Raw genomic sequence first — 25,059 nt, forward strand, 5'->3', positions numbered from 1 at the left:
TGATGTAAAGTAAACATGTGGGAAATGTTAGTTATCAAGTTTTTTGTGTGCCGTATCTCTGTGATTTAAGGGCATAAAAATTCAAAGTTGGAAAATTGCGAAATTTTCAAAATTTTCGCCAAATTTCCGTTTTTTCACAAATAAACGCAAGTTATTTGAATGAAATTTTACCACTAACATGAAGCACAATATGTCACGAGAAAACAATGTCAGAATCACCGGGATCCATGAAAGCGTTCCAGAGTTATGACCTCATAAAGGTACAGTGGTCAGAATTGTAAAAATTGTCCCGGTCATGAACGTGCAAACCACCCTTGGGGGTGAAGGGGTTAATCCATGTCAACTGGCTGCAAGTGTGATTTAGTTATTGCCAACACCTGTTAGGTGCCACAGGTAAATTACAGGTGCTGTTAATTACACAAATTAGAGAAGCATCACATGATTTTTTTGCCCAGTGCCAATACTTTTGTCCACCCTCTTTTTTATGTTTGGTGTGGAATTATATCCAATTTGGCTTTAGGACAATTATTTTTGTGTTTTTTTTTTCATTTAAGACAAATTAAATGAAGATAATAATACCAAAGAATTTGTGTTTGCAATCATTTTCAGGAAGAAACTGAGTATTATCTGACAGAATTGCAGGGGTGTCAATACTTTTGGCCACAACTGTAGAAGAACAACACAGAAGTATCCAGAACAAGGGTCATTAATGGCAATGGTAGGCCTGGCACAGGGCCAGACTGGGACAAAAATGCAGCCCTGCCACACAAATCCCACCAGCCCACAAACTATAACACTCTTCACCCCGATCAGTGAATTTTTGCTATACTTTGTTGTCCCCTCATTACTCTCTTTAAGGAGTTCTTTGAAGAGCCACATGTATGTGAATGGCACCACAGTGCGTATGACTGACCACAGCTCCATTTACATGGTGCTCTTCAAAGCTGTTTCCCAGGATCATGGGGGTCCCAGCTGTCAGATCCACAACAAACAGAAAGTCATCCCCTAGCCCCACATAATGCTCCATACAGTATTATGTGCCCCATATATTACTTCGTACAGTATAATGGGCCCCATATAATGCTCCATACAGTATAATGGGCCCCATATATTACTTCGTATAGTATAATGGGCCCCATATAATGCTCCATACAGTATAATGGGCCCCATATATTACTTCATACAGTATAATGGGCACCATATATTACTTCCTACAGTGTAATGGGCACCATATATTACTTCATACAGCATAATGGGCACCATATATTACTGCATACAGTATAATGGGCACCATATATTACTGCATACAGTATAATGGGCACCATATATTACTTCATACAGTATAATGGGCACCATATTTTACTTCATACAGCATAATGGGCACTATATATTACTTCATACAGTATAATGGGCCCATTATATAATTCTTCTCCCCAAACCCCGCTGCTCTGGTCTCAGTGTATTCTGCTCCTACGCACTGCTTGTCACACGGACATCAATAACTTAACCTTTTCTAATTGTCCACTTGGACTGATAGTAATAGTGATTTGTTTGTACTTTGTTGTCTGGGGCTGGCCCACTTTATGGGGGTGCGCAGGGCATATGATTATACACCAGTAAAAAGTATGAGAGGCTCAATATGACCAGTGCCACCTAGTTTCCTACCCCTCTTATTCTACTGGTACTGTGGGCACACTGACTGGTACTGAGGAAAAGAAAGAAAGAACAGAGAGAGAAAAAAACAGAGAAAGAAAGAACAAAGAGAAAGGAGTGGAAAGAAAGGAAGACGAGAGAGAGAGAAAGAAAGAGGGGAAAGAAAGAAGGAAAGAAACAGAGAGAGAAAGAAAGAACCAAGAAAGAGAAAAAAAAGAAAGATTAGAGAGATAAAGAAACAGAGAGAGAAAGATTCTATAAAGATACTATAGCAGCCCTATAGCAGCCCAGCTCCCACTGTAGTGCCCACTTGAGCCTCCCGATGCAGGACATATCATGATCCGCTTACATGGCTGGCAACCCCGAGTCCAAGGCGATCCTGCTGTCCGCGCTGTTGGAGGAGGACACGGTGATGGATCTGAAACATTCCCTGAAGTGCCTCCATGGTTCCGTCACAATCTCCTCCCGAAATTACCTAATTTCCATTCAGCTTCTAGCACATCACTTCCGGTAGAACGTCACGTGCAAATTTTAAAGTACTCCACGGGGGTCCGCCGTGTACTCCTGTGTCCGCGGGAAAAGTAAGCTCCCAGCCGGGGCAGTGGGACAGAATCTCTTTCAAAATCGGGACTGTCCTGCTGGGAGGTATGAATGCTCCCCACCATACACCTTGTACACGGCTCTTCACACATCATAAACACACGGTTCCGCTTTTTATGCCTCGCACACACACAGCTCCACTCAGTACACACATGGCTCCACTCCGTAAACCTCGTACACATGCAGCTCTGCTCCATACACCTTGTACACAAGTGGCCACGCTCTGTAAACCTTGTACACAAATGGCTCCACTCCGTAAACCTTGTACACATGTGGCTTTGCTCCATACACCTTGTACACTTGCAGTTCCGCTCCGTACACCTCGCACACACGCGGCTCCGTACACCTCACACATGTGCGACTCTGCTCCGTACACCTTGTACACGTGCGGCTCTGCTCCTTACACCTCGCACACGCGCTGCTCAGCTCCGTACACATCTCTGCTCCGTACACGTGCTGCTCCACTCCGTGCACCTCGTACACGTGCGGCTCTGCTCCGTGCACATCGTACACACACACGGCTCCGCTCCGTGCACCTCGTACACCACGTACATACACTCGGCTCCGCCCCGTACACCTCGTACACACGCACGGCTCCGCTCCGTACACTTCGTACACACGCACGGCTCCGCTCCGAACACCTCGTACACACGCACGGCTCTGCTCCGTACACCTCGTACACACGTGGCTCTGCTCCTTACACCTCGCACACACACGGCTCCGCTCTGTACACCTCGTACACACGCGGCTCTGCTCCTTAAACAGGCTGGGCTGAGACCAAAAAGCAGCCCTGACACAAAAAAAATTCACCAGCCCACATACAATGAATGTCCTCACCCAAATCGTAGAACACTGGCAGGTTGTGCCAACTTTTGCTTTAGCTCACACACACACGTATCACACAGCTCACACAAGTAGCTCACACACAGCTCACACGTATCACACACACACACAGCTTACACGTATCACATACACACACAGCTCACACGTATCACACACAGCTCACACGTATCACACACAGCTCACACGTATCGCATACACACACAGCTCACACGTATCACACACATACAGCTCACACGTATCACACACAGCTCACACGTATTGCACACACACACAGCTCACACGTATTGCACACACACAGCTCACAAGTATTGCACACACACATATCACACACACCCAGCTCACACGTATCACACACAGCTCACGCGTATCACACACCCAGCTCACACGTCTCACACACCCAGCTCACACGTATCACACACACACAGCTCACACGTATCACACACAGCTCACACGTATCACACACCTGGCTCACATGTATCTCACACACAGCTCACACGTATCACACACTCTGTATCACAGCTCACACACAAGTAGCTCACACAGCTCATGCTCACACAAGTAACTTACACACACGTATCACACAGCTCACGCTCACACACAGCTCACACGTATCGCACACACAGCTCACACGTATTGCACACACAGCTCGCACGTATCACACACACAGCTCACACGTATCACACACCCAGATCACACACCCAGCTCACATGTATCACACATACACAGCTCACATGTATCACACACACAGCTCACACATATCACACACCCAGCTCACACGTATCACACATACACAGCTCACACGTATCACACACACACACAGCTCACACGAATCACACACATATCACACACCCAGCTCACACGTATCACACACAGCTCACACAAATCACACACTCAGCTCACACGTATCACACACCCAGCTCACATGTATCACACACACACACACAGCTCACACAAATCACACACACAGCTCACACGTATCACACACTCTGAATCACAGCTCACACACAAGTAGCTCACACAGCTCACGCTCACACAAGTAACTTACACACACGTATCACAGCTCACGCTCACACACTCAGCTCACATGTATCACACACACACATGTATCACACAACACACACACACAGCTCACACACAGCTCACATACGCATGTATCACAGCTCACACACACAAGTAGCTCACTCACGATGACAGACAGCAGTCCAGCATAAACCAAGGAATGATGCGCACAGGATCTGTGATGAGGTCACAGGAAGGGAGGAGTCATGGGTCACATGATCAGGGGGCCCTGCAATTACATCAATTACAGCCTCTTGCATGACCGCAGCATTAGCGTGCAGAGGCTAAATTGTAGGTGCTGCGGGTAGAAGAGCGCATAATGCCGCCCCATGCTGCCTGCCGCTTGAGCAGCTGGTGCAAATCGCCTCATTATAGGTGCGGCCCTGATTGTAGTATACCTACACTAACAAACTGTCATGATCCCAGTGCAGGTTTTTGAGCTGCACGTCAGGGGTTAATGTCTGGAGCTCAGTGCAGGTTTTGACCTGCACACCTGGGGTTAATGACTGTGGCCTCTTTCTGGTTCTGGGAGAGCTTCTTAAACCCCTGGGAAGCTCCAACCCCTGTCAGTTATACTTTTGCCTTTGGCCGAGTGTGGTGACCTCCGTGTGCCTGTTCATTGTTATAGCTTGTTTATATGGTTCTGACCCGGTTCTGTTCCCCGTTGTGAGTTTGCCTGTTGATTCGGTACTGCGCTATCCTCTCTGTGTATGACTCATTGCCTGTGACCTGACTACTCTCTGCTCGCCCCTCTTGTACCTTGCAGCTATCTCTGTGTATGACTCATTGGCTACATCCTGACTATCCTCCCTGTCTATGCCCCTTGGTAACTTTGTTTTGCAGTTACCCTGCTAGGAGTTCTCTTGCAGCTCCTAGGTCTCTGGAGCTTAGGCCACGCCCCCAGCAGTCACGTGCTTTAGGTCCTGCTGTTCTGAAGTACGCACCTACTCGCCTGCTGCCCGCTCCACAGGTATCTTTGAGCACAGTTCGCTTTACTCAGGACACGCGCACTGGCTCAGTGAGCAAGTTCAGTGCGGTGTTCCTGACACAAACAAGCAAATCTGTTCCTATCTCAGCAGTAGCTCTCCCTACACTACCTGATTCCGGAGTAGACTGTGACGAGCATGGTGGTGTCAGGTCAGATATAGACCTGATGACACTGTGCGGCCAGCCAATCACTGTAATGCCACAACCAACATGGAGCAGAGCAGGGGAGGTGTACAGATCTATCAGAACAAGAATGTGACATGCTGTGAATTGTCATCTCTTCTGCCTTGTTGCTTTGATGACTCCAAGCTCTGCTTTCCTCCTAAGTTACCCTGTCCGGCCTTCCTCATTCCAAGCATTTAGCGAGGAGACAGCTTTCAGAAGCACGTCTGTCTCCTCACTGAATATAAAAGAGAACCAGATGGGGCTACATCTTCATGGTTTGGTAAACTGGCTGTGATTTCAACTGGTTTGGCCAAACTGGGAAGAGCTCAATGAATCCCACCTCTGTTGTAAATATACTCCTCAACAATGAAATTGCAACTCCAAGAAGAAAACGTTATGAAACTATGTAAATCACAGGATCAATAGACATGCAAATTATGAAACCATAGAAGCAAAACTTTCAAAATTTCTTGGTTTATTAAGCATTGAATGTGTGCCATATACAGAAATACACACATTTACACACCTTGACTGCTATCAATGAGATTATTAATGGATTTCAGAAATGTCCTGCCATGCTAAATTCACTTGAGCATGCAAATCATCAAGATCTGCTGCTGGCAGCTCCTTTTGCAAATTGCTGACCAATGATGTACCAGACGTGCTCAATATGAGACAATTCTGAAGATGCGTCAGGCCATGGTTTAGCATGTTTAGGTGTCTCAGGCTGCTCATAATAGCAGGAGAAATATGTGGTTCCGAGGTGCTTCACGCCAGTTTCCACCAATTAACTGTACTAGCATCTTTCAGACACAAGTATAATTGCAGCTGTGACAGCTGGCACTTCTGGGTCAGGGCATCACCAGTATCGCGATCAGGTCATCTGATTACACTGCTGATGTCACTCGTTGGTGCTGCGGAGGCGCAACCAAAGTGCTCCAGTGGAGCTGAAAACTCAGAAGATTTATTTTATTATAATAGGAGGGGTGAAATTTTAAGACACAGTTTAAGTGAAGAAAGGATGGGTGCGGACACAGTAGGGAAGAGAGGGAGGTAGGCATATGAGAAAACATTGAGAGGGTGGGTTAGATGCGGACACAGTATGGATAACAACAACTCCCAGCATCTCCTTACTATTGTTAAGGACATACTGGGAGTTCTAGGTTCATGTGTTACAAATGCATATGGGTCTGACCTGACATTACAATTAATGTATCATGGACTGTTGTTGGTCTTCTGATGTATTCAGGTACTGATGGTGGTTCACAAGATGTATTTGAGTACTGATGGTTATGTATTCCTCTACTGCTAGTGGTTCTGGTGATGTACTTATGTACTAATGAGGGTTGTGATGATGTGATTCTGTACTGATGGGCGTTCTACTGATTTATTTTGTACTGCTGGTGGTTCTGGTGATGTATTTCTGTACTTCTGATGATGTGTTTCTGTACTGATGATGGTTCTCTAGATGTTTCTGTACTGATAGGGATTCTGGTGATCTACTGTATTTCTGTACTTCTGGTGATGTATTTCTGTACTGATGGAGGTTCTAATGATGTAATGTAATTCTGTATTGCTGTTTGTTCTAGTGATGTATTCTGGTGCTCTTATTGGTTCTGATCCTGTACTCATGTACCAACTCATAACTAAGATTACATGATACATGTCTACAGTATGTTAATAAAGTGTTGTGCTGTCTGACAAGTTAAAGGTTACTCTATTTTTATTTACATTAGGAGCATTAAATAGGTTGTCTAAGTTTGTAATGAAAGTCTGTCTGACTGCAGACTTCTGAATCTTCAAAGCATGCGCCCTGCACACTGTAAGGATTCTCAGGGCACGGCAGTGAGAGTGGGATTTCACAAAACCACAGATATGCATTTAGATCTATGTGGACATCTGTCAACTAGACATGCCTGACAGTGAATTGAGCAAGGCTAGCACTAGAAGTCCCAGAAATTTCAAGCTCCCCCCTGAAGTCCCGAAAGAGGGTCAAATGACCCTTAGTCAGAACTGACGACTCTGATGGCTCCAATTAGCATCCTTTCATTTGTAAATGTGGCCACTGTCTGAGGAATCTGCTGGGGGGAGTAGAGCTGAATTCATCCTCAAAAAATTATAGGATGTTAGATAAAATCCTTCAGGTTATTCGACCCGTCTCTGGGTTCCAAAGGTAGAAATGTTAAATGACCCCTCTCTGGGACTTCTAGTGCTATGTCCAATCCTAACAGTGTGTAATATCCTCACTGTCAGGATTCAGCTCTGCTTGCTGATTCCAGTAATCATCGCATGGCCACTTCACTCATTTGCGATTTTCATACTTCTCTCGGTGAAGCATGAGCTGTAGTTTTCCACTGAACATTGAGAGAATTAGGAGGAGCAGCTCTTCGGCATGTGACTGTAAGTATGCAAACCACATATGAATGAGCGGTCATGACTACTCGCATGGGGTAGTGCCAAACTGCAATCACAATCCTGGTGCCAGAAAATCTAGATCCACCTCTGCAGCAGGGTTCGATCTTACAGTCTCTTCTGTCAGCGCTTTAATTTCTTCTTGCACTGCGCGCATGCATCATTCACTATGGCGCATACAATATATGATTACGTCCTGATGCTGGCCAGTGCCAGAGTCTGGTTGAACTCTGCGGACTGAGCTAGTGCGTGAGGCTCTCCTGTCCCACAGATGAATACAACAGCAGGAGCCCCCTTGTCTCCTGTGAAATATGCACCAGTCCCAATGTCTCCTGTGATGAGTGTACCAGACCCAATGACTCCTGTAATTCGTGCGCCAGCCCCAATGTCTACTGGGATAAGTGCATCAGCCACTGTCTCCTGGGATGTGTGCACCAGTGCCAATGTCTCCTGGGATGAGTGCATCAGCCCCAATGTCTCCTGGGATAAGTACACCAGCCCCAATGTCTCCTGGGATGCGTGCACCAGCCCCAATGTCTCCTAGGATGTGTGCAGTGCACCAGCCCCAATGTCTCCTGGGATAAGTGCGCCAGCCCCAATGTCTCCTGGGATGCGTGCACCAGCCCCAATGTCTCCTGGGATGCGTGCACCAGCCCCAATGTCTCCTAGGATGTGTGCAGTGCACCAGCCCCAATGTCTCCTGGGATGCGTGCGCCAGCCCCAATGTCTCCTGGGATGCGTGTGCCAGCCCCAATGTCTCCTGGGATAAGTACACCAGCCCCAATGTCTCCTGGGATAAGTACACCAGCCCCAATGTCTCCTGGGATGCGTACACCAGCCCCAATGTCTCCTAGGATGTGTGCAGTGCACCAGCCCCAATGTCTCCTGGGATAAGTGCGCCAGCCCCAATGTCTCCTGGGATGCGTGCACCAGCCCCAATGTCTCCTAGGATGTGTGCAGTGCACCAGCCCCAATGTCTCCTGGGATAAGTGCGCCAGCCCCAATGTCTCCTGGAATGCGTGCGCCAGCCCCAATGTCTCCTGGGATGCGTGCACCAGCCCCAATGTCTCCTAGGATGTGTGCAGTGCACCAGCCCCAATGTCTCCTGGGATAAGTGCGCCAGCCCCAATGTCTCCTGGGATGCGTGCACCAGCCCCAATGTCTCCTAGGATGTGTGCAGTGCACCAGCCCCAATGTCTCCTGGGATAAGTGCGCCAGCCCCAATGTCTCCTGGGATGCGTGCGCCAGCCCCAATGTCTCCTGGGATAAGTGCACCAGCCCCAATGTCTCCTAGGATGTGTGCAGTGCACCAGCCCCAATGTCTCCTGGGATGCGTGCACCAGCCCCAATGTCTCCTGGGATGCGTGCACCAGCCCCAATGTCTCCTGGGATGCGTGCACCAGCCCCAATGTCTCCTAGGATGCGTGCAGTGCACCAGCCCCAATGTCTCCTGGGATGCGTGCACCAGCCCCAATGTCTCCTAGGATGCGTGCAGTGCACCAGCCCCAATGTCTCCTGGGATGCGTGCGCCAGCCCCAATGTCTCCTGGGATGTGTGCAGTGCGCCAGCCCCAATGTCTCCTGGGATGTGTGCAGTGCACCAGCCCCAATGTCTCCTGGGATGCGTGCACCAGCCCCAATGTCTCCTGGGATGCGTGCGCCAGCCCCAATGTCTCCTGGGATGTGTGCAGTGCGCCAGCCCCAATGTCTCCTGGGATGTGTGCAGTGCACCAGCCCCAATGTCTCCTAGGATGCGTGCAGTGCACCAGCCCCAATGTCTCCTAGGATGTGTGCAGTGCACCTGCCCCAATGTCTCCTGGGATAAGTGCGCCAGCCCCAATGTCTCCTGGGATGCGTGCGCCAGCCCCAATGTCTCCTGGGATAAGTGCACCAGCCCCAATGTCTCCTAGGATGTGTGCAGTGCACCAGCCCCAATGTCTCCTGGGATGCATGCGCCAGCCCCAATGTCTCCTGGGATGCGTGCACCAGCCCCAATGTCTCCTGGGATGCGTGCACCAGCCCCAATGTCTCCTAGGATGCGTGCAGTGCACCAGCCCCAATGTCTCCTGGGATGCGTGCGCCAGCCCCAATGTCTCCTGGGATGCGTGCGCCAGCCCCAATGTCTCCTGGGATGCGTGCACCAGCCCCAATGTCTCCTGGGATGCGTGCGCCAGCCCCAATGTCTCCTGGGATGCGTGCACCAGCCCCAATGTCTCCTAGGATGCGTGCAGTGCACCAGCCCCAATGTCTCCTGGGATGCGTGCGCCAGCCCCAATGTCTCCTGGGATGTGTGCAGTGCGCCAGCCCCAATGTCTCCTGGGATGTGTGCAGTGCACCAGCCCCAATGTCTCCTGGGATGCGTGCACCAGCCCCAATGTTTCCTGGGATGCGTGCACCAGCCCCAATGTCTCCTGGGATGCGTGCAGTGCACCAGCCCCAATGTCTCCTGGGATGCGTGCAGTGCACCAGCCCCAATGTCTCCTGGGATGCGTGCAGTGCACCAGCCCCAATGTCTCCTGGGATGCGTGCAGTGCACCAGCCCCAATGTCTCCTAGGATGCGTGCAGTGCACCAGCCCCAATGTCTCCTGGGATGCGTGCAGTGCACCAGCCCCAATGTCTCCTGGGATGCGTGCAGTGCACCAGCCCCAATGTCTCCTGGGATGCGTGCGCCAGCCCCAATGTCTCCTGGGATGTGTGCAGTGCGCCAGCCCCAATGTCTCCTGGGATGTGTGCAGTGCACCAGCCCCAATGTCTCCTGGGATGCGTGCACCAGCCCCAATGTCTCCTGGGATGCGTGCGCCAGCCCCAATGTCTCCTGGGATGTGTGCAATGCGCCAGCCCCAATGTCTCCTGGGATGTGTGCAGTGCACCAGCCCCAATGTCTCCTAGGATGCGTGCAGTGCACCAGCCCCAATGTCTCCTAGGATGTGTGCAGTGCACCTGCCCCAATGTCTCCTGGGATAAGTGCGCCAGCCCCAATGTCTCCTGGGATGCGTGCGCCAGCCCCAATGTCTCCTGGGATAAGTGCACCAGCCCCAATGTCTCCTAGGATGTGTGCAGTGCCCCAGCCCCAATGTCTCCTGGGATGCATGCGCCAGCCCCAATGTCTCCTGGGATGCGTGCACCAGCCCCAATGTCTCCTGGGATGCGTGCACCAGCCCCAATGTCTCCTGGGATGCGTGCACCAGCCCCAATGTCTCCTAGGATGCGTGCAGTGCACCAGCCCCAATGTCTCCTGGGATGCGTGCACCAGCCCCAATGTCTCCTGGGATGCGTGCGCCAGCCCCAATGTCTCCTGGGATGCGTGCACCAGCCCCAATGTCTCCTGGGATGCGTGCGCCAGCCCCAATGTCTCCTGGGATGCGTGCACCAGCCCCAATGTCTCCTAGGATGCGTGCAGTGCACCAGCCCCAATGTCTCCTGGGATGCGTGCGCCAGCCCCAATGTCTCCTGGGATGTGTGCAGTGCGCCAGCCCCAATGTCTCCTGGGATGTGTGCAGTGCACCAGCCCCAATGTCTCCTGGGATGCGTGCACCAGCCCCAATGTTTCCTGGGATGCGTGCACCAGCCCCAATGTCTCCTGGGATGCGTGCAGTGCACCAGCCCCAATGTCTCCTGGGATGCGTGCAGTGCACCAGCCCCAATGTCTCCTAGGATGCGTGCAGTGCGCCAGCCCCAATGTCTCCTGGGATGCGTGCAGTGCGCCAGCCCCAATGTCTCCTGGGATGCGTGCAGTGCGCCAGCCCCAATGTCTCCTGGGATGTGTGCAGTGCACCAGCCCCAATGTCTCCTAGGATGCGTGCAGTGCACCAGCCCCAATGTCTCCTGGGATGCGTGCAGTGCACCAGCCCCAATGTCTCCTGGGATGCGTGCAGTGCACCAGCCCCAATGTCTCCTGGGATGTGTGCAGTGCACCAGCCCCAATGTCTCCTAGGATGCGTGCGCCAGCCCCAATGTCTCCTGGGATGCGTGCAGTGCACCAGCCCCAATGTCTCCTGGGATGCGTGCGCCAGCCCCAATGTCTCCTGGGATGTGTGCAGTGCGCCAGCCCCAATGTCTCCTGGGATGTGTGCAGTGCGCCAGCCCCAATGTCTCCTGGGATGTGTGCAGTGCGCCAGCCCCAATGTCTCCTGGGATGTGTGCAGTGCGCCAGCCCCAATGTCTCCTAGGATGCGTGCAGTGCACCAGCCCCAATGTCTCCGTGGTTCCGTGCACCAGCCCCAATGTCTCCTGGGATGTGTGCAGTGCACCAGCCCCAATGTCTCCTAGGATGCGTGCGCCAGCCCCAATGTCTCCTGGGATGCGTGCACCAGCCCCAATGTCTCCTGGGATGTGTGCAGTGCGCCAGCCCCAATGTCTCCTGGGATGTGTGCAGTGCGCCAGCCCCAATGTCTCCTAGGATGCGTGCGCCAGCCCCAATGTCTCCTGGGATGCGTGCACCAGCCCCAATGTCTCCTGGGATGTGTGCAGTGCGCCAGCCCCAATGTCTCCTGGGATGTGTGCAGTGCGCCAGCCCCAATGTCTCCTGGGATGTGTGCAGTGCGCCAGCCCCAATGTCTCCTAGGATGCGTGCGCCAGCCCCAATGTCTCCTGGGATGCGTGCACCAGCCCCAATGTCTCCTGGGATGTGTGCAGTGCGCCAGCCCCAATGTCTCCTGGGATGTGTGCAGTGCGCCAGCCCCAATGTCTCCTGGGATGTGTGCAGTGCGCCAGCCCCAATGTCTCCTAGGATGCGTGCAGTGCACCAGCCCCAATGTCTCCTAGGATGCGTGCAGTGCACCAGCCCCAATGTCTCCTAGGATGCGTGCAGTGCACCAGCCCCAATGTCTCCGTGGTTCCGTGCACCAGCCCTGATACCCAAAGATCAGCAAGGCTATCTTATTTTTAATGGACAACCCGCTATTCCTGATTATCACTTAATACGAAGGACTGGGTGCCACGCTCCTAACCTAATTATGAAGATTCCCAGACTCCACGGAAATGAATGGGACCGTACGAGAGTGCTACGACATATGCGGCATGCGCTAGAGTGGTCTTGCAGGCAGAGAGTCGACTTGAGCTGCGGATATTGGTGCCACCGCCGAATCCACCAATCACAACTCGTACTAGGCTATGTGGGCGTAGCTGGTTGTGACAGTGAGGTTTGGAACGCACGGTGGAACAGCTGCACTTTGCTGCGCTTGCGCGGTACAGAGGAGGTTATGCCGCACAGAGAAACATGGCGGCGTTGTCACCGCTGAAGTTGGTGGTTCGTGTAGTCTTGTTCCTGTCGCAGCTCTATGTGTTCTCCGGTCGTGGTGAGTGGCAGGGCAGACATATACCAAGCGTCTTGTGTGAGAGGTGACTGCTGCTGTGGTGGTCGTTCATATACACTGATATAATAATAGTGTTATGTCAGCACTGCTGGTCTCCGTGACTGGTGCAGAGAGTAATAACATCATGCTGACATAAAGATCGGGGGCTGCCGTATCTGCGGCTGGAGAGGGGTGGTGACCGCCCCCATTACTGTACCCCGGGGGGGGGCATTTATGGCAGATCAGTGGGTGGTCCACAAACTGTAGGTGGCCCAGACAGCTGATCTGATATTGAGGACTGGGCCGCCCCTCTAAGGGAAGGTTTTTTTTATTTAAATACACAGTTTGTGGCTGTAATGTATTTTATGTTTGTCTTTTGTACAACGGGTTAACCCCTTCCTGCCACCGCCATTATTTTTCACACGTTTTGCAAGATCTATAATGTTGTTTTATTCCATCTACAGAACCATATAACTGCTTGTATTTTTTATGTAAAAAAAAAAAAAAAATTACAAATGCGGGGGTAATAAAGGCCATTCCACCATTTATTTTTCTGGTTTTGATTTTGCAACGGTCATTTTGTGGTTTAAAAAAAAGTATCTGGCATCATGACTCCTTGTAATTACATCTAGAGGAATACCAAACTTATGTTTTGTTTTTGTTTTTTTGTTTTGTTTTTTGTTTTTTTTGGTGAAGAAAAATTCCCAAATTTTATTTCTAAATTATTAATAATAATAATCATTATCTATTAGTTGAGCTGTGTGAGGGCTTTGTTTTTATTTATACCATTTTCATGTTATAAATATGCTTTGATTACGGTACCTCTTTTTTAATTTTTTCTGCAGAGACAAAAAAGGTCAATTCCGGCCTTCAGATGTTGTTTTTTTTTTTGTTTATACTGTTTATCATAGACACTTAAATATTTAGATTGTGATAGATTAGACTTTCATGGATGCAGCAATGCTGATGGTTTATTTATTTATTTTTTAAATATCTTTATTTTTATTTAGACCAACAAAAGGTGATTGAAATTTTCATAACTTCGCTTGTTCCTTTTTCTTAAGTCCCACTCCAGGCAACTTGAACCTGCGATCATCTGATCGCTTGCCCTATGTATGGTCTCCTGAAACTGGGCTTTACAGGAGTAGCTATGTCAGGCATATGGCCTTCGGAAGGCTCCTAGCTGCCATATGCACCCCATAATCGTGGAGTGAGGTGGGATGGTGCCTCGATTGGTGCACGTGCCTTAAATGCTGCTTTCACAGTAACCATTCTTTGATCTCTGTTCCTGAGCCTGCTCTTTACTTCCGTATCAAATGTGCTCCATACATGTAAGGGGTTAACAGTGAATCGGTCACCTCGGATGGCCAGTCCTGTACCCCTGGTTTTCTAAGCTTATTAGTGACTAGTTGAAAATTCACCTTTGATGTAGTGAGGAATTGTTTTAGGAGAATTTTTTTAGGCCAAGAGATGTGTGTGGTACAGACTGTGTTGTCAGGATGACAGATCAAGGTTATCTGCTTTGTACCGTGCCACATACAGGCTGCAGAAGACACACGGTGCAAGACTTTTTGATGTGACCCTATTGCAAAAGATGCTTTACAGCCAAAAACGCATGCATCTAAGTAAAAAAAAAAAATGACACCATTTAAAAGCCTTTAAGACCTCTAACTGGTAAGGTGAATGTCCCAAGATGATCAGTGATAAAGACATCCGTCAAGGTGCGTGATACACGAGGCTAATGAAGTGGGCGGCCGCAAGTATCAGCCAGAATTATGGCTAGAAGACTGGTACAGCCTATCTGCAAAACTACAAAATATGTGGCGTTTGTGGTTTATGCCAATTGTGACAGTCCAAGAGACGGCAGGAGAATCTGTAACAGGGTCATTTTGTATGGCGCTGACCATGTGGGATGACATCTTCAGCACCAGAACAGATGTGGGTGGCTGATGGGGCTGCAGAGCGCCCCCCATCTGTCTAACCACTTATATGCCCCGGTGAATAGTGATCCAAGCAGTAACAATCGCTGGATTGGAGCTAGCAGTTGCATGGGAAGGCAAGCTGTATATAACAGCTGGCTCCTGCTGTGGATAGCGCAGGCTCGGCTCCTGAGCTTGCACTGTGCAAGACCATAGTACAGGGCTTTACATTAACTACCTGTCCACTGTGGCACGAAGTAGGAACATTACATATTTGGAGATATTTTGGGGAATATTCCTTTAAGAATCAGAGCAGCACGAGATTTAGCTACAGAATTAATCTTTAATACTATGGCTAATGGATGTATTACTGCAGTTTCCAGATTTCAAACAGGACCACCTTAATAAAGCACTTGTCAGTTATTTTATGGGTTTTTTTCTTACACATTTTTCTTGCCTGCAGTTCAGTGGGGTCCAAGATGTGAGACACTTATTGCTGAAAAGATGGCTGAGAAGTGAGCAGCTCAGGTGGCGGGAGCGCACGGCAGACTGTGAATTCAAGAGGAAGTCATAGGTTGTGTACTTCTGCCTCGTAAGTTGCTCACTTTTCAGCTGTATTTGAGCAATCTGTGGGGTCCTCAGGATTTGGACCCCCACTGATCTACAGGCAGTTAAAGTGCATAAAAAATGATTAAATATTAAGATGCTCTTTAAAGGGAATCTGTCACCGGGTATTTGCTACCCCATCTGAGAGCAGCATAATGTAGGTGCAGAGACCCTGATTACTATGTAACACTGGCTGCTTGCTGTCTCTGATAAATCCCTGAATGCTGAGCCTCATAACCCCGCCCACACCTCTGATTGACAGCTGTATACTCACTGCATAGGCAGAAAGCTGTCAATCAGTGTTTAGGGTGGGGCTATACAGAGCTGATGAATATAGAGGACTACATTGCATCAGGTTTACTAGCCCTCTAGTGATGATCTCCTGCTGATAAAACTGTCTTTACATCATGCTGCTCTCAGATTAATTGGCCAAAACCTTGTGACAATTTCCCTTTAATATTTTGGGATTGGGTTTGATGCCTTACATCTTTCCATCGTGTCATCATTGACACACTCTGTTGCTGTAGTGCTCACAATCAGTTAGCGCTCATATTTTATTCTCTTTTGTATGTTAATATTCATCTGTCATTTTGTCCCCAGGATCTATGAGTTTAGAGCAATTTAAAGCAGCGGCACAACCTGTAAAAGACCAACCTCCATCTTCCACTATGATCCCAAGCTTCAAAGACGTTGGTAATTAATTTCAGTTTTGATGCTGCTTTATTTATTCTATTAAAAACAAAACAAAAAAAGCCTCTTCAGTGTGTTACCTAATTCACTGTATTCCATGAGTAGACGTCTGATTGGTGTGCGTATGAAAGTTAGAACTCCGATTGATGCATAAAATGACCATGACCCTTTGCACTTTTTCGTACAAGACAGCGCCACTCCAGACAAGGGGCTATGCTAGGGATTGCAACACAGCTCAATAATAAAATGATGCATTTTCTGATGTGATTCTCAAGGCTTGCTTTAAAGAGAATCTGTCAGTAGGATCAACCCGCCTAAGCCATCTATATGGGCATGCAGGTCATAGGAAGCTGAATAATAAGGTGATACCTTGATATCTGTGTTTCGATGTCTTATTCCTCAAAAGTACTCATATTTATTGTATATGAGCTGTTCCAGACTATGGCCTGCACACTGATCTGCATGAGAATCTGCCTCCAGGGATTATTTAGCATGAAAGGGAACGTTCAGCTTCCTATGACCTGCATGCCCATAGAGACAGTTAGAAGGGTTGATCTCTAATAGACTAATCCTTATTAATATCCACAGGTTGCAGCATAAAATATCAAAGTATATTTGCATTCCACCGTGATGGCATCACTCCAATCTCAGACCTGTGTCTTCCCCTCTCACCTCCCTTGATATAATCATTGTCACAGTTTTGTCCATGCTGAAGACGACATTCACACCACTACATTTTCGGTCTGAGCGCAGTCTGTGGAAAGCATCACACGGACCAATAAATGAGTTATTTAGTAGGGCTGTGCAGATGACTGTTTCTTTTCCGTACACTGACCGGATAACTTTGGGAAGTAGACCATGCAAGCAATCCTCTTCACCAGTCAGACATTTTCTTTTTTACTGCAAAAAAATGTTCTAGCACAATATTTTTATCAACCCAATTAAAGGCTAGTCTCCAAGAATAAGGCTTGCCATCTCTGTGCATGTGATCCGCACTGGGACCTGTTGTAGGAATATACTGTATCAAGTATTCCTTGTACCCGATCAAAATATGTAAATTGTATATGGAAATTGGGCAGTAAAGGCTCCACTAGTGATGAGCATGCTTGGATAAGGTGTTACCTGAGCATGCTCGGGTCCTAACAGTGACATTGGCATTCTCGAATAGTATGTTTGAGTCCCCGCACCGGCATGTCCCACGGTGCCGCAACACATGTGAGGATTGCCAGTTTGTTAGTAAATCCCTGCATGTGTTGTATCTGTCGACCAGCCATGAGACATGCCGGCGCAGGAATTCAAATATATTATTCGAGCGCAACAAAGTCACTGGGTTAGTACCCAAGCATGCTCAGATAACACCTTATCCGAGCACGTCGCTCATCACTAGGCTCCACAAATAATCACCAGAAGCAGGTAACATATTCTATCCTCATGCGTCTCCATGTGCTTAGAAATTTCTGTTTAAAGGGACCTGTCACATTGAACTGGCAGTTTGATCTGTAGGCCGCAGGTTATAGAGCGTAGGGAAATATCAGTATAATTTAGCCATTTGACCACTTACCTCCAATGAAACGTTTTTGACCTTCCTGACAGAGCCTCATTTTTCAATCTGAAGTGTTTGTGGTAACTCTGGAATGCTCAAATATCCCATGGGAATAATTTTGGAATCGGGTTTCCTTAAGGATGGAGAAAAAACATAACTGGCTAATTGGACATATTTAAAGGGGCCTAAATAATTCCCAAGTTTTATTCAGATGATACTCATTAGTTGTTATTACATTGTAAATAATTTTACAAAAATGTTATTTTATTTCAGAAACCACAGCCACACCTGATTACTTATCCAAATGTCCCAGCAATGGGCTCTGCATCAAACTCCCAGCCGACTGCATGACCTGTAACTCCAATCACTCCTGTATCTATGGCAAACCTGTCACTTATGACTGTAAGGCCAAGCCTCAAGTCATGTGTGTGGTAAGTGATAGTGACTCGGTGCACGCCATGTTATTTCTGACCCCTTCTCGATGTATGACGTACAGTTATGTCATATGTTGGCTCCACGCCTTTGTTCGCTCGGAAACAGAGCTGGCATTTTTCCCGGCTGACGATGGCTATGATATTTGGGAGTTAAATAGCTTTATTTTTATCACATTTTTATTTTTTTCTTTTGTTTTATACGCAGGATAACAACCATCAGCGACAAGAAAACTTCACATTAAACATGACTTGCCAGTTTTGCTGGCAGCTCCCTCCGTCGGAGTACGAGTGTAGCAAATCCAATTCTAGTATCTGCATGACTGTATCCTGTCCTCGGCAGCGGTTTAATGCCACCTGTACTGTAAGGGATCACGTCCACTGCTTGGGTACGTGTCTACAAGGAGATGCAGTGTCCTAAGACCCGGTCCTATTGTCAACTTGGTCTATCAATAATAGTTATATAGTGTATATATAACATAGTCAGCTTCTTCATAGTGGATATATATGATAAATGTCGCCAAAAGAATAGCTGCTTCTGTCGGTGCACTGCTTTTTCACAATATTCATCTTCCACCCGGGAACATGCTATCATGGCTCCCGCTCGGTTTACTCCCTGCCGCCAGCACTGACACAACAGCAGGGAGTGAGCATTGTTGGTGTCTGCAGTTACTCGCTTAACTCCCTAAAGCCACAAATGCTTCCTCTGCCATCCAATATCCCCTGCAATGCGATCGCAGGGAGCCAATGGGATTGCTGTAGCAATCTGAGACCTAAACATAGCTTTTGTATCTACCATAGATAACGGGATATTAGATCCAGACAGAAATATCATAAATTACATTATACTAATGACAGGGCCTGAAGAAGGGACCATCTACCTATGTGGGTGCTACAACTAAATTAGTGGATTTCCTGTGATGGAATGTAGAAGCTCTGAGAACCAGCTTATTTAATAAGATATGTAAAGACGTTATGGAAGAGAATACATGACTAGTGTCTTATCGGACCATGCTCGGGTGTTATCCCAGCATCTGGGAGTGCTCGTATATTATGTTTGGGTTCCTGTGGCTGCATGATTTGTGGCTGTTCGACAGGCTCAACACGTGGGGATTGCCTGTTTGTTAGGGAATCCCCACATGTGTTGACTGTCTAACAGCCGGAAATCATACAGATACAGGAACCCCAACATAATATCGGAGCACTCCCAGATGCTGGGATAACACCCGAGTATGGTCAGATAAAACGTTATCCGACTACGTTCGCTCATCATTATAAGTGACATATTTATAGTGTTTTGACATTTCTCTAATCGGAAACTCTGTAAACTGCAGGTAACCGTGTGTTTCTCAAGATGCTGTACTGTAATTGGACTGGAGGCTACAAGTGGTCCACTGCCCTAACCCTCAGGTAAGGCTCGCTACATTATGTACATGAGCAAGAAACTAGAAGTAAGCCATACACTGCAGACAGAAATTTACTGTGTGGGCTCATTGACACTAAAAAAGAAATTGATCAAACAAAAACAAGAGCATAGACCAGAATAAGGTAAATGGTTCCTCCGGAGTTCTGGATAACCGTTTCCAAGGCCATTCTAACCCGGTGTTTTGTCTTCCTCGCACATTCAGCGCGCTCCTAATGAGAGATTTTCTCATTTCAGTCATAACCTTTCCCATGAGACCAAATATTTGTTCTTCTGATTTCCAAGTTGTTGATAAACCTTCTGTAGTATTATTAAACCATAAGAGGACTAGTATTTGTAAAATGGAGTGGACATGGGATTGAAAAGGAGTCTTAGGCTAGTTTCACACTAGCGTATGTAGGAGCTGCGGAAGGATGCGGACTTCCTCAGTGAGGCTCTGCCCACTGCCACACCTCCTCCAGTCAGCTCCGCCTCCATCGGCATGCGGCCTGCGTACCCTATCTTTAGCATTAGGTATGCAGGCCGTGCTGATGTATGCGGATGCCGACTCATGCAGAGGCATCCGCATATATTGGCACGACCTGCGTACCCAATGCCAAAGATAGGGTACACAGGCGGCATGCCGACCGAGGCGGAACTGACCGGAGGAGGCGCGGCAGGGGGCGGAGTTTCACTGAGGAAGTCTGCATCCCTCCGCAGCTCCTCCATACGCTAGTATGAAACTAGCCTTAGTTACCTACTGGTAACAGTATTTTTCGGAGCCCATGAGGGGATCCGCCCTTCAGGGACAGGAAACCTACAGATACAAAAGGGTGGCACCTTCCCCACGCATCAGTTAGATTACAGAGCCCGAGAGGACCACCATGGTTAATGGCAAAAATATCTACAATACTCTTAATACCGAACAATTTCACACACGTAAAAAACTTATAAGGGAAAAAAGTGCACAACCACACGTGAAGGGTGTGAATCTAAGGGTGCTGTCATGGGCTCTGAAAAATACCGTTACCGATAAGTAACTAAGACTTTATTCGGTCTCCCATGACATCAACACGAGAGAATTACAGAGAGGTAATAATTGCCTTAGAGAGGGACCACAGCCTGCAGCACCCCTATACCGAAGTTGAGATCTGAGGAAGCACCCATGTCCAACCTATAATGATTATAAAAGGTGGAAGGAGAAGACCACGTAGCTGTCTTACATATCTGGTCGATGGAGACCTCTGTTCTCTGTGCCCATGAGGTTGCCATGGCTCGAGTGGAATGCTCCCTCTGGTGCCGACCTGCCACTCGATGTATATACTAAGGAAATAGCCTCCCTAATCCACCTAGCTAAAGTACTCTTTACACTCTAAGACCCATCCTGGCGCCCTGGAAGGAAACACACAAGTCATTGTCCTTCTTCCAAGGGTTAGTGACAGATAGGTACTCTATCAGGCATGTCCTAACATCTTAAGTATAGAGCTTCTTTTCTTTCTGGTTAGTAGGATTTGGGAGGAAAGAAGGGAGAACTTTCTCCTGCAATATGTGGAGTCTGGAGGCTACCTTGGGCAAGTTATCTGCATCTGGTCTAAGCACCACCCTGTCATCTAGGAACTGCGTATATGGAGGGAATCTAGAAAGAGCCTGGACATCATTCACCCTCTGTGCTGGTGTTAACGCGACTAAGAAGGCTAATTTAAGGGAGAGCACCTTCACTGAAACTGAGATAATGGCCTCAAATGGGGGCTCCGACATAGCTGTGAGAACCAAGTTCAAGTCCCATGTCATAATCCTTTCTTTATAAATGGGTCTAGATCTGCTTGACACTTTAATAAATCTGGCCACCCAGTAATTATCCGCGATTTCACAGCTAAATAAAGCCCTCAGGGCTAACACTTGGACCTTAACGGTACTTGTGGAAAAACCCATCTCCAGACCCATTTTGAATGAACTCCAAAATTTGATCTATCGACACCTTCTCCCTGGCTCTAAATTCTGAGGTAGATAGAAATTTCCTCCGGGTCCTGGTGTAGATCCTGGTCGGAATTACCTTCCTGCTCTTTAGGAAAGTGGCTATTAAATCGGGGGAGAATTCCCTATCCCTCAGCAACGACCTTTCTAATTCAACGCCGTCAGGTGAAGCCCCGCCACTTGTGGATGGTAGACTGGACCCTGTGAAAGGAGAACCGGATGTTCTGGTAGCACCCATGGATCGGAGACCGACATGGTCCTAAGCCATGAGAACCATGCCCTCCTGGGCCCAAAAGGGGCAATTACTATAATCCTTGCTCTGTCTTCCCTGATTTTCCTCACCACTAGAGGCAAAAGGGCTAAGGGGGGAAAAGGCATAACTCGGTAAAGTCCCACTTTATCAAGAAGGCATCCACCACCAGAGGACTCTTTTTGGGGTCGAGAGAACAGAACTGTTTCACTTTTCTGCTCTTCCTGGTGGCAAAGAGGTCTACGTCCGGCCGAACCCACATCAGCACAATCTGGCCGAAGATGGCACTTTTCTGCATCCATTCTCCCTGCCTTAGTAGGTTGTTGCTCAAAAAATCTGCCCTGATGTAGTCCCTTTCCTTTTATGTGTAGAGCTGCCAAAGATAAAAAATGCTGTTCTGCTATTTGAAACAGCCGTTCTGTCACTTCCATTAGGGGTCTGGATCTAGTCCCACCTTGGTGATTGATGTAGGCCACCGCCACCTGATTGTCGGAGTGGATCCTTACGTGATGACCCTGCTCATCCCATAGGCCCTGGACTATGACCTCCCCCATGTGTGCCCCCTATCCAGTAGAGCTAGCGTCTGTGGTGAACACCCAGGTTTACCGAAGGTGAATCAACTTATCAGGCTATAGACGACACTCCTGCCTCTCAAAGTCAAGAATGAGACACAGAAACTGCTGCACCTTTAAGGGTTGTAGCTGAGATTATTTTTTTTTTTTTTAATGTTCAGTAGCCACCAAAAGCGCCCCAGAGTGGACATTGTCCACTCTGACCAGATTACCACAGTCACGTATTTCTCCATCTAATACTTTATTTTCATTTTTACCACATAAATACCCCACAACTTTTCCCTATGTTTAGTACTGGACGCCTCTGGGCCACGGACCGGGTCGCCGCCGCCGTGACACCGTCCCCCATGGAAGTCGACGGGCCCGGTACCGAGTACCCCCAGGCCCCACGGGGCGCTCCATCCTCATTCTCTATATAGTCAATAGAGGACTCTGAATTTGGAGAGCTTGATATACGTTCTCCCCTTCCTCCTGGAACTTTCTCCCTGGGCTAGGGACTTTTATGGATTCCCTCACTTCTGCTCTAATTTCCTTTAAGATTGCGTCGAAGTTAGGCGTGGGGGGGCAGCAAGTCTGAGTAAAGTACCCTACCCTAGTGGCTGCTTGGCAGGGTACCCACGCTACCTGAGCCGATCGGCTGGGCCTGGAATCCATTGAATCCTAACAGGTATCTGTAGGAAAGCATTTCCATCAGGGGCAGGACACCAACTGATGCGTGGGAGAGGTGCTGCCCTTTTGTATCTGTAGGTTTCCTATCCCTGAAGGGTGGACCCCTCTCTCATGGTGCGCTCATGGGAGACCGAATAAAGAAGTAGCTCCTTTTCCAAAGTGAAAGTTTGAGTAAGTTCCTCTGGGAAGATTTTTGGTAATATTTAGTGTTGTGGACCACAAATGTTGCAGTTGTTGGTAGCAATGAGCAAATCGATTTACAGGACCCTGGTCCAGCGGCCAGGTCACTCTTCCATAACTTCAGTATAGGAGCCCTGCAAACCACCTTTTGGGCATCCCTGGATCCTCTGGATTCTATTTTGATATTTGTCTTATGCACCATGACATGTAAAGTCACACCACAACGATGACGTTTCATCAGGCTGGCTAATCAAGAGGAGCTGGAGGTGTCAGCAAGTAGAAAGTGGTTCGTAGGGCTTCTGTCTGTTGGCATGGAATATTGACCTGGCTGCTGAACTGGTCCTGCAATTCAATTCCCTCCTCTCTAGTTATTTATACTTGCAGGCTGATGAGAGTAGACCCTGGTGCAGTACCCCCATAAGCGTGACTGCTTCAGTGCACTACTTTCTTCTATGCTAGGATACTGTGCTCCCATACTGCAGACAAAGGTGCACAACATCTTACATTTAATATGGAGGTGCTGTCACACAGCTGGGTTTGGCTAAGTGGCTGGTGAAAAATCTATAATCTCCCTCTCCAAATATATTGCCCCTATCCCTTTTGGATGTAAAAAATGTCATACGAGGATCAGTTAAAGAATCTGGGAATGTTTAGCTTGCAAAAAACAGGCTAAGAGGAGACTTAATAGCTGTCTACAAATATCTGAAGGGATGTCACAGTTTAGAGGGATCATCCTTAATCTCATTTGCACATGGAAACACAAGAAGCAATGGGATGAAACTGAAAGGGAGAAGATACATATTAGATATTAAAAAAAACTTTTTGACAGTGAGGGTGACCAATGAGTGGAACAGGCTGCCACGAGAGGTGATGAGTTCTGCGTCAATGGAAGTCTTCAAACAGTCTGGACAGACATCTTTCTGGGATCGCTTAGTGAAGCCTCCATTGTGCAGGGGGCTGGACTCAATGACCCTGGAGGTCACTTCCAATTCTAACATTCTATGCTTCTATAAATAGAGCAGTGGTCACGCATGCACCCTTCCACTCCCATGTCTATGGGACTGCTGGAGGTGGCGGAGCTCTGATTAGTTCATAAAATGTTCTTATAGCAGTTACTTGACCGATGTTTCTTTCAGCTTTCACTGACATGGTCATACAGTAGGTTCACTGACACAGTGACCCTGTTGCTCAGCAGACCCCACAGTGCATGGCATATGAGTTTCTGGTGTGTAGTGATGTGAAATATCTCTTTTGTTCTCTTTCCAGCATCACTCTCGGAGGCTTTGGGGCTGACCGGTTTTACTTGGGCCAGTGGAGAGAAGGACTCGGAAAGCTCTTCAGTTTTGGAGGGCTTGGAATTTGGACACTGATTGATGTGTTTCTAATTTGTGTGGGATATGTAGGACCAGCCGATGGGTCACTATATATCTAATGGAGCCCTGCCATCAGGAGAGCAAGCCTTGGCTTTTCAGAACATTTGAGCTTCTGCTTGTTCAGTTTGTATATTTTTCTGTAATGTACAGTATCTGTACTAAATCTACCTTTTCCTAAGGTTGGCTTTCTCAAGCAATTTTATCCATCACTGTAATCTTTATTGTATAGTTTTTTTTAATCTATGAAAAAAATGTTTTCTTTCCTGGTGTACATCTGCTATACTGTAATATACAGTCATGGCTGAAAGTCTTGGCACTCTTGAAATTGTTCCAGAAAATAAAGTATTTCTCCCAGAAAATTATTGCACTTACACATGTTTTGTTAATGCACTTGTTTGTTGTGTATGGAAACAACACAAAAAAGAGGAAAAAAAAAG

At 47.9% G+C, this 25,059-nt stretch overlaps 1 protein-coding gene across 1 annotated transcript; it reads left to right on the forward strand.

Annotated features, from left to right (window-relative positions):
* The first annotated feature begins 12,750 nt into the window (after positions 1-12,750).
* Positions 12,751-24,800, forward strand: TM2D3 (TM2 domain containing 3). The gene is made up of 6 exons (XM_073586936.1): positions 12,751-13,016; positions 16,139-16,231; positions 18,045-18,202; positions 18,411-18,591; positions 19,537-19,612; positions 24,516-24,800. The coding sequence occupies exons 1-6, from the start codon at positions 12,938-12,940 to the stop codon at positions 24,679-24,681; spliced, it is 753 nt and encodes a 250-aa protein (XP_073443037.1). The 5' UTR covers positions 12,751-12,937; the 3' UTR covers positions 24,682-24,800.
* Positions 24,801-25,059: the final 259 nt, after the last annotated feature.

This window comes from Dendrobates tinctorius, unplaced genomic scaffold (genome assembly GCF_039654945.1).
Source record: "Dendrobates tinctorius isolate UK_male_01 unplaced genomic scaffold, ASM3965494v1 ptg000097l, whole genome shotgun sequence".
Taxonomy (NCBI): domain Eukaryota; kingdom Metazoa; phylum Chordata; class Amphibia; order Anura; family Dendrobatidae; genus Dendrobates; species Dendrobates tinctorius.

Bases quoted from the DNA above. Each gene is read 5' to 3' on its own strand.
- TM2D3 (XM_073586936.1), top strand. From the start codon at position 12,938: ATGGCGGCGTTGTCACCGCTGAAGTTGGTGGTTCGTGTAGTCTTGTTC. The intron at 16,232-18,044 runs GTAATTAATTTC...ATTTTATTTCAG, and splicing joins CCCAAGCTTCAAAGACGTTG to AAACCACAGCCACACCTGAT. The intron at 19,613-24,515 runs GTAAGGCTCGCT...TTCTCTTTCCAG, and splicing joins TCCACTGCCCTAACCCTCAG to CATCACTCTCGGAGGCTTTG.